Genomic DNA, 19269 nt, shown 5'->3' on the forward strand with positions numbered 1-19269 from the left:
CTCCACAATCAGCACAAGGCTCCATTTCAGCCCTCAGCAATTTGTGTTTTACTTCAGTTCGTCTCTCTTTTTTTCTCACCGTCTCTTGCTCTGTGTGCAGATGATTTGTAGCGCTTGAACCCTCTCTTTCCATTCTGCACGATTGTTATAATTTCACGCTCTCATGCGATAGAGACCTGTCTTGTACTTGACATTGTTTTTGAGCAGAAATAGATTGAAATTATTTTCCCCAAAGCAACAAGCGTCTTGCTCACTACAAAATAGTTTTCCAAAGCGGTATTTTTGTTGAAAATATCTCAACATCCATTAAAAAAATGGTTGTGTGAGTTTTCAGTAATATGTGACGAATTGCAAAGCATAAATCTCACAGAATGTATATTTCTATTCAGCAAGGATGCATTAAAATGTTGCTTGAGCACCAAATCAGCATATAAGAATGATTTCTGTAGAATCATGTGACTAACGACTGAAAAATTACAGGAATAAATTACATTTTAAAATATATTAAAATAGAAAACAGTTGTTTTCATTTTTAAAGTGCCCTATTATGCCATTTCAAATATTCCCTTTTAAGCAGTGTGTATGTAAATGCAAACAATCTGCAAAGTTGTAAAGCCGAAAGCGCACGATACCTGAAGTTATTGTGGCCCAAAAGAAAAGAATCACTGCCTCAAAGGTCTGAGAGAAATGTGAAAAAAATCGGCTACTGAGGGGTGATATCGCATTTTTCAAGGACGTAAACAATTGTACGTCTCACGTTTTCATTGTCATTCCGGACAACTTTGCCTCTAGAACCACTGCTGTCAATCAAATCGTTTGTTAAATAATCGAGATGATTCTCGAGAAAAACCTACTTTTGTTAAGTTTTTCACTAAATATGGAAAAGAACACTGCGGTACAATTCTCTGGACTCTCTAGGACAATAATTATCAAAAAAAAATTAAATTTACACTTTGGGAAGCTATAATGGGGTTGTTTAGAAAAGGGGCCTCTCCAAATTTACCCAAAATCCTATAAAGCCTACAGGAAAACTCAAAACTTCACAAAATCTGAGCATATGCGACAGGTGATTCTAAACAAGCATGCAGAGTTTTAAGGGGATCGGACTACAGATGGCACTATCACAGTCAGAAATGTTAAAAACCATTATATTTCTATGGTAGGGAGACCAGACGTGCCAGTTCCCGGGAACACGTTCAGCACAGGATTTCTAAATTGCCTAAAATTACCAGGTGTTGGCTATTTGCATGGCGCAGATCGATTGTAAGACATCTAAGTACCGCGAGAGAGATTCAAAAGCATGGACCCGTCTGCTCTCCTCACTATAGCTCTCGCAGTACTTTGATTTCGTACAGCATTCGATCAGTGCAGCGCAAACAACCAACACCTGGTTATTTTAGGCAATTTAGAAATCCTATGCTGAACGTGTCCCCAGAAAGTGGCATGTCTGCTCACCCTATTCTATGGTAAATTACCTGGATTTGCCCAAAATGTTTTTTAATCATTGATTTAAGTGGGTACAGCCTTTTCCTTATGTGTTTAGATGCTCTTGAACCCTGGTAATCGCTGTTTGCAACTATATTATATTTATATTTTCTAGCGAAATATGGAAATTTGAAAATGGACCAATCACAACAGACTGGGCCATCTGACCAGCCAGAGCAGAGTAGGCTCACAGAAAGGCGGGGTTTAGAGAGACTGAATCTTTTAACTGCTTCAAACAAATTGTTTGAGAATCGCTTGAAAATGAGATGATATTAAAGGCTTAGAGGCAACGAAAGCGTTGTTTGACCTTGCATGCATGTAAACCTATTGTAGGAGACTCCTGAAAGAATATAAGGAACTTTAAAAATGACAAAATGGCACTTTAATATTCCACAATATTATGTTTTTACTGTATTTTTGAATAAATAAAAGTAGCCTTGGCAAGCATATAAGAGTTCTTTCAAAACATTTAACTGTATATTTTCTGAAAACAAGCCGCCTTCTCTATTAAAGGTGTCTGGTTGATGTTTAAATGTCTTTTCTGGACAACAAGACAAAAAGTACTGTTTAGGGATACCATTTTTTAGAGTTTTCCTGTATTTGTTTCTTACTGAACCAACAGAACCTTAAATGTTTTCCTGGACTGTGGTAGGCACCATGTCTCCAGCTGTACAGTACCCTGGGATATATTTGCTCAGCATGAGTTTAGTGTTGCCCTGGAGGTGTTACTGATTGCTTTTGGGGACCTGAAATGATTGTGTGTTTGTGCTTCCTGCCAGGATACTGACCAGGTTGTTGGAAGTGTCTGATGACCCTCAGGTTATTGCCGTTGCAGCTCACGACGTGGGGGAATACGTGAGACATTACCCTCGCGGCAAGAGGTGAGCAAGCGTCCTTCATCCTTCATCTATAAATGGTCATCTCTCCGACTCTGCGGCTCTGCAATTTTATATCTGTTTCTCAGTACCCAAATATCCTGTAGCTCTGTATGATTATAGCGCTGAAAATCGCCCAGGTTATAGTTATTACCATCTGTGGCAACTGCTTGCATGCGATGATATCAGTGCCAATTTACACTTACCTCACTTCAAAGACAGCAGCATACTAACTCATCCAGGCTGAGCTATTGCAAGATATTGCCCAAGCTTGCCATTTATATGGTCGGCACGTATCATCGGCCAATCAATTTTAGACTTAAGAACGTTATTTATAGTTTTCCTCTAAAAGTAGAGTTATTTGCCGCTCGTGTCCAACTCCACTATGAGTGGCTAATACCTTCTCTAATCTAGACCATCCTCTCCCTGAGGTCAGCCACTCAATGCACACTCTCACTTTCCTCTTCAAAATGCCCCCCTCGTTCAAAGAAACCGCGCTGAATCTACAGGGACTCATTGGTCTCATCAGCCCCGGTTCGAACCCTGTAATTAGACCACTCCAGAACAAAATGAGCATCTGCAGGTGAGCAGTTGCCTAAAAGAATTGCACTCATTTGCGACAAGTGCTGAGATAGTACTTTTCCCTTTTGTGTTAAAGGGAAACTATGGCTAAAATAGAAAAAAAATGTCTGTCAGTCTGTCTGTATCTAGAGTAAAGATCCCACAGACAGCCCTCAAGTGGGTGCATAATGATTTCACTAATAATATTTCTTAAAGAAGGCAACATTTTTTACAGTGAACATTTCAGATCAAGTTCAAAATGACTTAAATGGAAAAATGTAAGTGTGCTATTTAGCAGTTCTTAGAAAGCGCTGTTAGATAAGCTTGAGCACTTTTGGAGTCTTTCACAAAGCATCAGCGAGAGTCTGAATATGGAACATGATAAAAATTCAACTGAGTATTTGTGGATGCTGTAATAACAGCTCTGATAATTTCTTTTCATTTTAAAAGGATTCATTTGTTGACACTTTCCCTCTGAATATTTCCAGCTGCATTAATGAATCAAATCAAAATTGACTGTGTAAAATAGAACATTTTGTGGTGCAACTAATATGATTTAAATGTTTTTTTTTTTTTAAATAGAATAAAAAAAAGAATTATAAAATATAAAATGGTAGAAAATAATTAATTTATTTTTATTTTATTTTATTTTTCCCATAATTACTGTTTTTTTAAAAGCATGGTAGTGGCAAGTTTTGCAAAATTTTTCAAAATTTTTTCTAGAAAATGTCACATTCACATTTTTGTCACATTTTCTTTTTTTTTTTGTTTAAGGACTATTTGAGCTTTGTGATTTTGTTGGTTTTGCACTGAAATTCCTTTTCCATTTTAATGATTGGAATTGCCAGAAATATTGCAGCTGTTATTCCCAGAGTTAAATTGAAAGGCATAGAGGCCATGTGTTATTACCCATCTTGCAGAACATAATAATCTGGAACTGCATCTCTGTCCTTTAGGGTGATCGAACAGCTGGGTGGTAAACAACTAGTGATGAACCACATGCATCATGAAGACCAGCTTGTCCGCTATAATGCCCTGCTGGCTGTTCAGAAGCTCATGGTGCATAACTGGTACGTTTAACTACATATGCATTAATGGATCCACAATTTATGTTCAGCGATTATTTATTACTATGTATTATATGTAGTGCTGTCACTTGATTTAAAAAGAAAACTAATTAATCGTACATTTTTTCTGAAAATTAATTGCAATTAATCCCATCTAGTGTAAAAATTGTAAATATACTTTCTTATTGCAATAATTTAAATAATGTAGACAGTATAAAGTATAAAGACAGTATATTTTTATTTGTTAAATATTTTTTTATTGCTGAAGGTGAGTATCACTGATACCAATATTACTGATGTCTCTAGGAAATTGTTCTTTTAGCCATTTGACATTACAGTATAATTGAGAGCTTTCAATTTTACCATTTATTAGACTTTATTTACTTGTGCCCTGCAGCAAGTAGGAAATATATAAAAAATTTAATGAAGTTACATTTTTTTGTTCTTTGATTAATAGATATCAAATCAGCTGGGTTATTAGTAGGGCTGCCCCCTAATAGTCGACTAACCATTAGTCGACTAGAAGAGACTTGGTCGATGAAAATGTTATTAGTTGCTTAGTCGCAGGAAAAAAAAATCATGCAGTCCGTGACGGACAGACTGTTAACAGCTGGTCTATGTGGTAATATAATACATCAGGCAGGACATCCAAATGTTCACCTACAATATCATTCATCGACCTCAAATATGGCCATATTGTTGCTATATGTCGTAGCAACTTTACATGGCCGCTCAATCGAATGTTAACCTAGGAAAATGTGCGTTATTCAAGTGTCTGTGCGGAAGACGAATAGTAGCACGCTCACTGCATAGCAGACGGAGGTGCCGATGCAGTCACTTTTTCTTAAAATACTCCGTCATTTTTGGTCATACAGATAAAAGTAATACATCTTTTGAATCTGGAAAGACTCTACATTTATTTGTGTGCACTCACAATAACAATGAGACGCTGTGCTTTTGTAAAATAATTAAAGAGTACAGGATGTGTTTTCTGTCGTTTCAGTCTCTGTGAGCTTGAGCGCGAAACTTAGAAACTCTGTGTATGCTTGCCTTACAGACATAAAAAATATATTTATAGAGAGTGAAATGTCTACTTTCAAATGAACAGATTCGAATAGCAAACAAATATTCTCCGATTATGTAATCTGTATGAAACATGCATACAAGCGCATCCACTACTGCGGAGATGAAGAGTCACTATCGTCGACGTTATCTCTTAAAGGAGAAGTCCACTTCCAGAACAAAGATTTACAGAAAATTGATTTACCCCCTTGTCGTCCAAGATGTTCATGTCTTTCTTTCTTCATTCGTAAAGAAATTATGTTTTTTGAGGAAAGCATTTCATGATTTTTCTTCGTATAGTGGACTTCTATGGTGCCCTGAGTTTGAACTTCCAAAATGTAGTTTAAATGCAGCTTCAAACGATCCCAAATGCGGTTGTAAAAGATCCCGGTCGAGAAAGAAGGGTCTTTTCTAGCGAAACAATCGGTTATTTTCATCAGAATAATACAATTTATATGCTTTTTAATGCCGAATCTTGTCTTACTCTGCCTGGACTGTTTTTGTTCCGGTTCATGACAGTTAGGTTATGTCGAAAAACTCCCATCTCTTGTTTTCCCTAAAAAATCACTGTCTTACTTTTTTTGTTAAGGGTGTTTGATCTTCTTTGCATGTTCACTTTGCATAGACTGGGTTGGTAGTTCTGCAGCAATGTAGGATGATTTTAAAATGATTTTTGAAGTTGAGGAAGAAAATACGATTGGAGTTTTTCGACATACCCTAACTTTCTTGAGCCAGAATACACAGAGTTCAGGCAGAGAAGACAAGATGAGCATTTGAGATTGAAAAGTATTTCAGTTCAGTAACTGTATTTTTTTAAATGAAAATAGCGGTTGCTTCGCTAGGTAAGACCCTTCTTCCTCGGCTGGGATCGTTTACAACCCCTTTTGGGATCGTTTGAAGCCGCATTTAAACTGCATTTTGGAAGTTCAGAATCGGTGCACCATATCGGTCCATTATATGGAGAAAAATCCTGAAATGTTTTCCTCAAAAACCATAATTTCTTTCAACTGAAGAAAGAAAGGCATGAACATCTTGGATGACAAGAGGGTGAGTAAATTATATGTACATTTTTGTTCTGGAAGTGGACTTCTCCTTTAAAGCGCGATTGAAACTAAGAGCATGCGTGCCAGATCTGCTTCATGTTCAGCAGCGGCAACTCTTAAAGTAAAAAGCAACTAAATAAGCTAATAACTAGGACTTCCCTTGACTACAGATTTTTCTGGTTGAGCAGTAGTCGTACATTTATTAATAAACCATATAAATCATAATAATGAGCCTTTAATTGCCTACATAGCCTAATAAACACTCAAGCGCATGATAAAAGCTTGCCACAGCGCACCCGCAAATATAATGATTATGATTGTGTCTAGGAAAAACAGCAAGGAGACTGCATTAACGTTTTAATAATTTACTGATAAACTAGAGCTTTCTTTGTTTTCGTCTTAATATGAAATGATACATTCTACAGCGTGCGCCACTGCGTTTGTGTGTGCAATTGAAGCCTGTATGCTACAAGCACAGTATAACAACTGACAGGACAGGTAAATTCATTTTTACTGACATACGGCCTGACAACATCTCATTTGACCGCAGTTCACTGATATTCTACTGAAGCTCCTCTTTACCTATACAGTTTCAGTGCTCGTTTGACTAGCGCCTGGCGCTGTAGTGAAGTTGGAGTGCACTTCTGAAAAGTCTCGTTTGATATGGTCATAAAGATGCATAAAGATGCATCTAAATAAACACATTTCTTGTTAAAAACACAGAAGCAGCAGTTGAGTAGAGTGGCCATCCCTAGCTTTTCCCCTGCGTTAACTGTATTAAATATTTTTAATGCCTAATATTACACAAGCAGGATATGTACACAAAATTTTTATCTCTTTAACCTCACATCTCCACATCTTAACAGTAATTCTGTTTGTTGTATTTATTCCTCAAGCCAAACAGCCCCGGTGTTTGTGCCTGACACAACATTGCCCTCAATAGCGACCTGGAATGGAGCTTTCTCCTAATCTCTCTTTGCCAAGCAGTAGTAATTTTCTCACTTCAGCATTGCATAATATAATGAATTATTCACTGGACCATTGTGTCTTTTCAGCATTAGTTGATCTTTGATTAAAACCCAAGGCACAGAATAAGTGGAAAAAAAAACATGATTAACTTCTCCATGCATGTTCGATGTGTTTGTCAGAGCGGCAAACTGTTGAATCGAGGCCGGCGAGGCGCTGGCTCAGGTTCAGGTAGAACAAACACATCCTAACACTAACAGCTCATTATTGTGTCTGCATTCATCCTTGCGAGCTTCAGATTACTCTTTCAACTGGGATGATAAACCTCAAAAGCCCTGGAACACAGCAAGCGTGTTTAAAGCACAATAGACGTCGACTTCATTTAATTCAGTGGTGTCATGAAGAGTAATTGTTCACTGTCAGCCTTTAAATCAGTCTTTAAATTGAAAGTTAAGCACCAAATTGAGCAGAATACAAGTCGCTTAGAGTGATTATAAGATCACTCCTGCATAGGGAGAATGCGGTAACATGCTCCATAAAGTATCTCTGAATAATTCATCTTTATTATCGGCCACACTGCAGGAGAAAGAAATTAATGGAGGCTGATGCTCAGGGATGAATTTATATGTTAGTATTTATACTGTGAACCCAGGCGGAGTGTTATATATATATATAAGTATGATAATCTCAACAAATCTTTTACTTCCTTGCTTAGAAGCAGTTCCGTCTGCTCATTCTGACTCAGTGGATTGTGGCAATTATTAGTCATTAGCTAAATGGCTCAAATGTAATTTCCTGGATTAATTGTGCATAATTTTGAAGCGGTTTGACGTAAAGCTTAGCATGTCACCACCAAAGAAAGGGGGAAAAAAGCAAGCAGATCAGTTTTGATTGTTCTCAGGAATAATGTAATGGTCGCATCTCGGTTCAAGTCTCTCAGATACGGACCCAGAGTTAAAAGGAAACTATTAAAAATGGCAATTGGGCCTGAAGAGCGAGAGAGTGCATGTATTATATGAAGATCTGAAGGGAGGTGAAGGCCAACTCTTATTTGTATTCTTAATTGGAGGAGGAAATTACAGGGGAAGTAATAGCTGGATGATTGAGTTAAGATTTGGTGAACGTGGTTTCCAAGGTGTTCTTAAGAAGAGCCATACAAGAATGGCCTTTCACCACCCCTTCTTTGCAATCCAGTTGCATACATGCCATTTCCTTTTGCTGTACTCTTCTCAAGAGATTTTATACCTAAGAGGGATGTCTTCAGTTTTGAGATGATGTTCTGATAGAGGAACATCTGGTTTCCATGGCATTTTTTTGCATCACACATGTCTTCATGGTTACTAAAAGGTACTTTTTCTTTGTTGTTGTTGTTGTTTCTTTTTTGGTGTAGAGCTTTTTTTACTCAGAGTTGGATACAGAAAATAACTAAAAAAAAATGTGTACGTGCAGTTTATTTTCCCCTTAAGAGACGTGGTGCTGCCACTACACTATGGCTGTCGCTTTCTCCCATTCGCACTCCGTAGAGACTGTTTGGTGTCATGGCAACAGCCGGAGGAGAAGATGTTTTAGTTGGCACAGTTCTAGATGGCCGACTTTGCACGCTGTTAGCTTATTGTATCTGTACCATCTGGGTTAACCCCTGGAGGTGTGCCGCTGTGCGTGTGCAGAAATTCAGCCAGCGGCTCCACAGTCTTGAGATGTTGGATGACACAGTGTTTAATCAATTTTTTTTCATGTTTGTTTTGCACAAGCCTTTACGCACTTAAGGACTTCATCCGCGCTCTGTCTGATGCAGCTTAGCGTGAAATCTCTCAGATGTGCTTCGCTGTTATGAAACTTAATTTTATTTGGAAATGAAGTCATGATCAGAATAACAGAGAAATTATTAAGCAAATCTCACTGCAAAACAAAACCAAGTATGATCACACCTTTGCTATGTGATGTGCGTCATATCTTTATGATTTAGAAAAAATTCATACAGTGAATGTGAAAAAACATGTTGAGAACTTGCATGGCAGACACATAGACGTTAATTATTTTATCAAAATAAGAGGGATCATAATTCCATTGTTTCCATGTTTTTTATTTAGTACTGACCTGAATAAGATATTTCAAATAGAAGACGTTTACATTTAGTCCACAAGAGAAAATAATAGTTGAATTTATAAAAATGACCCTGTTCAAAAGGTTACATACACTTGATTCTTAATACTGTGTTGTTACCTGAATGATCCTCAGCTGTTTGTTTGTTTTTTAGTAATAGTTGTTCAGGAGTCCTGTTTGTTTTGAACAGTTGAACTGCCCGCTGTTCTTCAAAATAGCATTTTTGTGTACTTGAACCCTTTACAACAATGACTGTATGATTTTGAGATCCGTCTTTTCACAACTGAGGACAACTGAGGGACTCATGTGCAACTATTACAGAAGGTTCAAACGCTCACTGATGCTTCAGAAGGTAAAACGATGCCAGAGCCAGGGGGTGAAAACTTTTGAACGGAATGAGGATGTGTACATTTTTCTTATTTTGCCGAAGTATCATATTTTTTCATTTAGTACTGCCCTTTAGAAGCTACAGAAGATACTTACATGTTGCCTAGAAGACAAAATAAGTTGAATTTACCCTGATCTTCAAAATCAAAAAGTTTTCACCCCCTGGCTCTTATTGCATCATGTTTCCTTCTGAAGCATCAGTGAGCGTTTGAACCTTCTGTAATAGTAAAAAATTCTAAAGACCTTCCACTCATTAATGATCTGAAAAATTCTGTTAAATTCTGAAAAACTTAAAGGATTTGTTCACTCCAAAATTAAAACTCTTGATAGTTTACTCGCCCCTATGTCATCTAAAATGTTCATGTCTTTCTTTCTTCAGTTGAAAATAAATTAAGGTTTTTCAGGAAAACATTCCAGGATTTTTCTCCATATAGTGGACTTTAGTGGAGATCAGTGGGTTGAAGGTCCAAATTGCAGTTTTAATGCAACTTCAAAACAAGAATTTGTGGTTATAAAGTATATACATTTTTTTTTTTTTTTTTAGAAAATGATGAAAAAGATCGTTTTGCTAGATAAGACCCTTATTCCTCAGCTGGGATCATGAAGAACCCTGAAAAAAAATCCTGTAATGTTTTCCTCAAAAACCTTAATTTCTTTTTGACTGAAGAAAGGAAGACATGAACCTTGGATGACAACCACAAATCTTGGATGACATGGGAGTGAGTAAATGTTTAATAATATCCACTGGCCCTTTAATTCCATACTGAATAAAGTATGCTTAGATGTTTAAATATTTAGATATTTGTATAAAGACCGTATCATTTTCCTTAAATGAGAAGTTCGCTTCCAGAACAACAAATTACAGATAAAGTACTTACCCTTTTGTCATCCAAGATGTTCATGTCTTTCTTTCTTCAGTCGTAAAAAAATTATCTTTTTTGAAGAAAACATGGAATACTTTCCCATATAGTGGACTTCAATGGTGCCTCCGAGTTTGAACTTTCAAAATGCAGCTTGAATGGCTCTAAACGATCCCAGCGGAGGAATAAGGGTCTTATCTAGTGAAATGATCAGTTATTTTCATAAAAAATTACGATTTATATACTTTTTAACCTCAAACATTTGCCTTGTCTCGGTTTTTCCGCTTCAATATAGTTAGGGTATGTCGAAAAACTCCCATCTCATTTTCCTCTCCAATGTCAAAATTGTCCTACATCGTTGTTTTACCTGCAGCAATGTAGGATGATTTTGAAGTTGGGGGAGAAAATAAAATGGGAGTTTTTTGACGTACCCTAACTGTATTGAACAAGAAAACAGTTCAGTACAGTTCACGCAGACGTTTGAGGTTAAAAGGTAAATAAATTGTAATTTTTTTAAAAAAATTTTAGAAAATGTTACTAACCGATCATTTCATTAGATAAGATGCTTATTACTCAACTGGGATCATTTACATCACTTTAAAAAACTACATTTTGGAAGTTCAAACTCAGGGTCACCATAGAAGTCCATTATATGGAGAGGGATCCTGAAATGTTTTCCTCAAAAAACATAATTTCTTTACGACTGAAAAGAGACAGAAATGAACATGTTGGATGAAAAGGGGGTGAGTAAATTATCTGTACATTTTTGTTCTGGAAGTGATCTAATCCTTCAACATTCATCATGGGACAGTGATGACGTGCCTTGAGAATTCAGCATTACCGTTTAATTGGATTCTAGAAGCAGTCCACAGAGTAATAGAGCATTCATTTGAATCTTCTTCGTCATTAAAGTCTGAGACACCTGAGGATGCAGGTAGATTGTTAATCAGCTCTTCAGTTTTGAATTTTATGTTTTATGTTGTTGATGCCTGGTAGCCACAGCAGAGTCGTCTCTTTCTTTTCAGCTTTCAAAATCACCCTCAGCTCTTCAAACACAAGGTCGCCATGGGTCATAGTCGTATTTACCACAGGTTGAATGAATAAGGCCACAGACATAGTCAAGCGCTTCATAAGCCGCACTCAGAGGACGAGTCTGCCGTCTCTCGCTGTGTATATATATATGGGATGAAAACTCTCCTTTGGCAGGTTTGCGAACTTTACTTGCTGTGAGTTATTAGACCTTGACATCGAAAAAATGAAGGAATCAGTTCAAGGTGTCAGTGAAGAAAAAGTTAAGAGCCTCTTGAAGTCATCACGCTGACACCGTGACCCTCACATACATCTTGTGGTTTGGGTCGATTGCAGGTTTGGCAGAAAATTGAATGCAAAGTGCAGCTGATTGAGCCCAGTGGAGTCTGATTGTTGTCTGTGTCCTGTTTGTTCTGAAGGACTGTGTTTATGTGAGTTTTGTTCGATGCCATTCAGTCTAAAATTCTGAGACCACACTGAAAATGTAAGATACAAAGTCTATTTTAAATCTGGGGAAACTTGCTAAATTATACCTCAGACATGACTCGTAGTGCTTTTTAGTAGGAAATGAAAATAGATTTCAGTATAATGATTCATTTGCGAGGTAATGTGTTTTTCTGCATATCCATTTTAGACTGCACTAAAAGTTCTACCTTTTTTTTATTCATAAGGTGAGGGCAATTTTGGCCTTTAAATGCAGACCTTTTTGAAAGTTTTCAGAGGGCATTTTAATATATGAATGTCATCTACTGCTGATCTTTATATTAGCTTGAAGCTCTACTTCAATTAGCACAAAGCAGTGCAAGTAATCTGACATTAATATTCAATTATCCATGTTCCACAGACAGACCTTTTGGTACTACATAAACTCTTAGCTCATCCTCTTTCCATAGCAGAGCTCTTGATCATTTTACGAACTCATGATGCCTAAATTCATCCAAAAATGAAAATTCTGTCATTAATTACTCACACTCGTGTCATTCCAAACCTGTAAGATCTTCATTCGTCTTCGGAACACAAATTAAGATATTTTTGATGAAATCTGAGAGGGCCATTTTACAGAATTGGTGCTTTACAACCAAAAAACTAATTAAAAAAGCATTTAAGTATTCAAATCTAAGATTCTTCTATTATCTGCTGAAACCCACAATAATATTTAAAATATCAGTAAGCTTAATTTATATAAAATCATCATGTATTGGGTACTTTCATTTGGGAGATGGCTGTCCCAAACCCTAAACTTTAAATTTCAAATTCTGAAAACAATATTTTATTATTATTTTGCATTTGATTCCATTGATATTTTTTTTTTTTTTTTTTTTTTGGTTCCAAAAAAAAAAGTGTCCATTATTTTCATGTCACTACAGAAACAGTGCATATTTTAGTCCATTAGCTGATTTTAACTACACCCCTAAATTTATGATCAGGAAATATTCCTGTGTCCCTCTCTCTCATAGCTACAAGGTTTGAGTAGATGGGCCCCATAATTTTATTGCAAAATCTTTAGCTATTTTTGCATTTTTTGAAAACTTGTCCTAGGTTTTTCACCTGATCAGAACCAGACCAGTGTGGGACGATTCTCTGGAGAGTAAATATCAATAATCAAAAAAAAGACGGCTATAAAATGGCTATAACTTTTGAACCGAATGAGATATCTTCACTCACAACGTGTAGCTATGTAAGAGCTCAATCTGAGGTCACTAAAAAAAGTCTCTAACTATGCACCCTTTTGTCCTATCGACATGAAAATCGGTATGCACTGTCTTGGTCCAAAGTGCCACAAGTGGCTATGAGGACATTTGCATATCTACAAAAACACGGCCGCTGTAGGCCAATGAACTTTGAGCACCTATTAGACAAGCTTAAAGGGGTCATCAGATGCGAAGTTCACTTTTTCATGTTGTTTGAACATTAATGTGTGTTGGCAGTGTATGTACAAATCTACCCTATAATGATAAAAATCCATGTAGTGGTTTTTAATTAATGTGTAAAAATAATATCCCCTTTTTCAAATCGAGCCATTCTCAGATGCCTGTCGTTGTGGCGTCACACCCACAGAGGCCGCTCCCACGATAGTTGATTGACATGAGCGTCTTACCTCAGATCAGCTGTCACAGTCCAACCTCCATTGTTTCGATACTGGAGCAGGGCATGTAAGTTAGACAAGAATATCTCAGATAAAGGTGCAATCACCTTTCCTAATAACGTGCTAGTTAGCAAGTTTAGCGGCTAAATGAGGCTAAATGCGGCTAAAATAAACAGGCTCATCACTCCACAGAGAGAAGAGAGGGGCGGGGTGAGCAGAGCTCATTTGCATTTAAAGGAACAACCCCTTAGAATGAGATGATTTTTGCAGAGCTGATTTTGACAAGGTAAAAAGGGTGTTGTTTTACAAAACCATTGAGAATTTTTAATCAAAGTATATTATAGACTTTTCATTAAGACCCTAAAGAATCATATCAACTTGTGGAAAATGGACATCGGATGACCCTTTTAACAGAGGTCGATCGGAACAAAACTCAGTGAGTCTGTTTCACTGGCCACTGGGGGGGGCGGTATCGCCATTTTTAAGGGTGTGAACGGTTGTCTATGGCACGGTTTTTCACACATACACACAATATTCCTATCATACAATAGACCTCCTCATTCGAAACAGCTTTGACTCTGGAACCACTGCTGTCAGTCAAACTGTGTGTTAAATGATTGAGAAAATGAAAACTCATCTCTTTCGACACTATTTGACTTAATTAAAAAAACACTGTTCTACTCTTTTCTTATTCTTCCCTTTCTGGCTTGTACTTATCTGAACAATGCCTGATATATGGTATTATGAGCACTTCCTATGTCGATTTGCCTCTTTGGTAAAGTACCAGGATTTGACTAAAATGCTTTTTAATCATTGATTTAGGTGGTTACAGGCTTGCTAAAGAATATGTAGTTTTTTTATATGTGCGTAAATGTCTTTTTTTGTGGAAATTTGTGAAAAAAGACATTTTTTTTCAAGATGTTTCCAACTCTGACTTTACACCAGCTCTGTAAAATGGCCCTTAAGGCCCAGAAAGGTAGTAAGGACATTGTTAAAATACTCCATGTGGTTCAACCTTAATGTTATAAAGCTACGAGAATACTTTTTGTACAACAAGAATACAAAAGTTCCAACTTTATTCAACAATTTCTTCTCTTCCACGTCAGTCTCCACCTCCATTCACGAGAGTACCACTGACGTGGAAGAATCGTTGAATAAAGTCCTTATTTTTGTTTTCCTTGCACACAAAAAGTATTCTCGTAGCTACATAACATTACGGTTGAACCACTGATGTTACATGGACTATTTCACTCATGCAGGGCATCAAACTAAACCGCAGCCTTTTGAGATTTAAATTTTATGTTAATTCATTATGCACCCCTATTTATTTACTTATTTTAATTTCTACATTTTATGGCTTAATCATTTATTAGCTTTTCATCAACTCACAATCCCCCTGCAGTTCTGCTTGAAAAACGCTGCTCTGCAGTTACTCAATACTCTTTCTCCATAACAAACCTTTAATGCCATGCATATCCTTTTGTGAGGCTGCTGTGAGCATATTAACTCAGTTAATATACAAATTGGCAGACAAGCTGTTATTAATCTTCATATTTTATGCTGTTTTATCTCTTTCTCTGGATCCCCAATGAATCAGCCCTCTGTGATTCTCTCCTTCCATCTCTCTGCTGATATACAATAGCGCGCCGCTTATCTGCTTTGTTTCCATGCAAATATCGGCTGATGTGCTGAAGTCAAACCCAGTAGCTGTTTGACAAGCCGCCAGAAATGACAATTAATGAAGGACAGGTGTGCACTAATGTAGTCGATTGCCAATAAAGGAAGAGAGGAACTCTTTCTGAACTCGCATAGTTGCCTCTGAACTCAGATGACTTTACAGCGTACACTTTATTAGATGAACTTCCTGACCCTTCACAGGTTATATGTTAGGGGTTTTTTTAGCAGATATGGTAATTGCTTTCTTGAATACTGTCTGTTCTGACATGAATGATGCGAGATGAACTTCTTGACTCTTCACAGGTTGCACATGCTAGATTTTCAGCAGAAGTGGTAATTGCTTTCTTGGATACTGTTTATTCTGACATGAATGATGCGAGACACAAGGCATCTATTGTGTATCGTTTCTGAATTGAATGCTCCTTAATTGTATGCTTCCTGCGCAATCTTATCTGAAGCGCCTGAGGCCTGAAGTAAAGCACACCACTTAAAAAAGGTCACAGTTAAGGAAAAAAACGTTACGAGGTTTGACATAAAGGCAGGAAACGCTGACGGCTTTCGCTCGACATCAAGATGGTGGACACTTTGAAAGGATTTAAATGACAGATAGCATTTCCCAACAGTTGAGAAACCACAGGTGCCATTCAGAATTAACTCTCTCTGGTGAAATGGCATTTTCAGTAATCAAAGAGGAAGGAATTGAACCTTGTGAAGATTATTCAGGAAGGCAGGTTGAATTGAATATAGTTAGATTGGAGAAACAGCTGCGGTGAAAACGCTGTGATCAAACTTACATGTCTTTTGTAATCACTTGTTTCTGCACACGACATTTTCTTTTTTTTCCCTCACGGAGCTTAAAGGGGCAGCTCAAAAACCTGCTATTTTATTTCCATAAAGGCTTAAGGAAAATCCGGAAATACAAAGAGGTGCATATCATCAATGTTCAAAAAGATAAACAGGCATAATCATTCTTTATTTATTTTTTACATTTTTTTCAGGGAGTACCTCGGAAAGCAGTTGCAGTCCACCGAGCAGTCGACTCCAGCTGTGGCTGCCCGAAGCTGAACTGCTCCTGTTCTTGTGTGTGAGCCAGTGTGTCTGATCCCGTGCTCTTGGTGTGAATGTAAATCTGTGCTATATACAATGAACATGTTAAACAAAAGCCGAGTTGATGTATTGAATCCTAAATTTATGATTTACTTCTTTGTTGTGCTGTCTGTCGTTGTGTAAAGTTGTGCGTCCTTAAAATAAAATCACAGTTAGTGATCAGAACAGTTCACAGAGTAATATTAAATGTTATTTATGTCTTCAGTGTGAAACAATGAGTATGCATTCCAATAAAGATGATACCATGACAAATGTTTCTGGGTTTTTTTTTTTTTTTTTTTCACTTTTTATGCACTTGGGACAAAATGTTTCCCATCAGACCCAAACAGTGAATTTTGGACCAGTTCTCCTATCTCCACACAACATGTTTCCCAGCGAAGGTGAGCTTAGTCTTTTGATTTTCTTTGCTGATGAGAGGTCTGGTCCCTGCTAAGTGCGCTTTCAGTCCAACTTCTTTTAAACATCTGAGATAGATCCTTACCCTGTTTAGCACTGAACTGGCAAGCAATTCCAGCTGCAGTGTTGAACCGATTCTCCATTGAGAGTCTCTGCATTATCCTGTCTTCTCGTGCATTTGTCTTACGTGGACGACAAGCCTTTTTGGGTAATTTGAATGAATTAGTGTTATTGTAAACCTTAATATTTAAGAAATCACAGGATTGGAATGACCAGCTTTTCTTGTGGTGGCTGAAAGGATTATCTCTTTCTCCTTCATCTGAACAACCTCCTGTTTCAGGGTTTGAGTTAAATCGGGTTTGTCATATAATTAAAGGAGAACTCCACTTCAGAACAACAATTATTTACAAATAATTTGCTCTACCCCTTATCATCCAAGATGTTCATGTCTTTCTGTCTTCAGTCGTAAAGAAATTGTGGTTTTTGAGGAAAACATTTCAGGATTTTTCTCCATATAATGGACTTCATTGGTGCCCGGATTTTGAACTTCCAAAATGTAGTTTAAATGCAGCTTCAAAGGGCTCTAAACGATCCCAGCCGAGGAAGAAGGGTCTTAACTAGCAAAACGATCGTCATTTTTTTCGAAAAATAAAAATTTGTATACTTTTTAAGCACAAAAGCTTGTGTAGCACAGGCTCTGGGATGCGCGTCCACGACGCTACAAATCACATCTAAGTTCATCATCTGTGTACTCGAAAAACTCCATCTCCATTTTCTCCTACAACTTCACGTTTGAACCTTTGTGCGTTCGCTTTGTAAACACTGGGTCTGTAGTTCCGCCTACGTGCCACGTGACCTTTCAACATGATTCGATAGTACGTAGCGTCGTGGACGCGCATCCCAGAGCCTGTGCTACGTGAGCTTTTGTGCTTAAAAAGTATACAATCTTTTATTTTCTGAAAGAAATGACAGATTGTTTCACTAGATAAGACCCTTCTTCCTTGGCTGGGATCGTTTAGAGCCCTTTGAAGCTGAATTTAAACTACATTTTGGAAGTTCAAAATCGGGGCACCAATGAAGTCCATTATATGGAGAAAAATCCTGAAATGCTTTCCTCAAAAACCATAATTTCTTCACGACTTAAGACAGAAAGACATGAACATCTTGGATGACAAGGAGGTAAGTAAACTATTTGTAAATTGTTGTTCTGGATATGGAGTTCCCCTTTAAGGAAATGAGCACCAGGTGCCAGATTAATGCAAATAACTTGGAGCTATCTGTAAGTGTTCTCTAATTTTGATCAGAGTTCTTTTTCAAATATCTCATTTCAATTTTTTATACTGTGCTTCAGAATACAATTAATTTATGAAATATGCTTAAACTGCCTTTCTACCCCTGTAAGGATAACTTTAAATAGGAGTGTATGTCTATTTAATTGTAGATAGATCAAATCATTTGCGTGGTTATCTCTGATAGACAGATAAAGTGACAGGAAGACAGACAGATTGAATCAGACTGAATCATATTATGTCTGATTATCTCAAATTTGTTTTTCTCAGAATAGATGGAAAAATGATCTGAAGTTATTTGCACTTCATCCCAGGAGCTTATAGAAGCACAGATTGGTTTTCTGTGATATTGTAGACTTGCTCAAATTTTAGATTCATATGATAATCCTTCAATATCAGAAGTCCCTGGACCATATCATTCCATTCTTTGTAACACAACCGCCATCATGTCATAATTTTATTTTCTGTATCACAATGCTTTGCTTGTGAAGGTGCCAAAAACTGTTACTAAACAGCTATTTCAAACCATTTTTTAGATCACAGACTTTGCTCTAGGGGAATATGTTACTGAAACTTAGGAGAACTTTGCTTATTTGAAATGAATGTGTCTTCATTAACAAGAAACTGAACCTCAAAATGAACCTCATATCTTGAAAAATGATTTCATATTTTCATGTTAAAGGGCTTGTATTTTTCCATGTTTTCCACCTTTTTTCTGGTGACCTATTTCAGACTTTGTCTCAGGTTACACATGTAACCATGGTTCCCTGAGAAGAGGACAAGACACTGCATCACCTAGAGGGCGCTATGAAGATGCAGCGCGAGTTCCCATTCGAAAGGGAACATCTCAGTTATGTACACTACCAGTCAAAAGTGGCTCCTTAATGTGTCATGACAGATCACTGTATTGCCTCTGTTCAAGTGGCAAAGGAAGAAATCGTCTTTTCTTCCTTACCTAAAGCACGAAAAAACATGAATGAACATCAGAACGTATTTTATTTCAAACACAGAAAGAAGTCAATACTCTCAACATTTCAAGTTTAAGTCCACCGAAGTTAATCTACTGTCTGATTTGTTTGTCGGACTAAATGGCGGATTCGGTGTTATGATTGGTCAGATTGCATGTCAATCTAGCTGTTTGCAAAGGGTTGATTATAGCAAATAATACTTTTATTTAGCAAGGATGCTTTAAATTCTTTCAAAAGTGATGATAAAGACATTTATCATTTATAATGTTACAAAAGTTTTCTATTTCAGGTAAATGCTGTTCTTCCGA

General features: G+C 37.1%; 1 protein-coding gene across 2 annotated transcripts in view; it reads left to right on the forward strand.

The window, feature by feature from the left end:
* atp6v1h (ATPase H+ transporting V1 subunit H) overlaps positions 1-16562 on the forward strand; it is a 49478-nt gene extending 32916 nt beyond the window's left edge. For both annotated transcript variants that reach the window (XM_051127480.1, XM_051127489.1), the window contains 3 exons: positions 2265-2366; positions 3878-3991; positions 16200-16562. In XM_051127480.1, the coding sequence (XP_050983437.1) occupies positions 2265-2366; positions 3878-3991; positions 16200-16266 (283 nt within the window). In that variant the 3' untranslated portion in view covers positions 16267-16562. The remainder of the gene's footprint in view (positions 1-2264; positions 2367-3877; positions 3992-16199) is intronic.
* Positions 16563-19269: the final 2707 nt, after the last annotated feature.

Source organism: Labeo rohita, chromosome 2 (genome assembly GCF_022985175.1).
Source record: "Labeo rohita strain BAU-BD-2019 chromosome 2, IGBB_LRoh.1.0, whole genome shotgun sequence".
Lineage (NCBI taxonomy): Eukaryota > Metazoa > Chordata > Actinopteri > Cypriniformes > Cyprinidae > Labeo > Labeo rohita.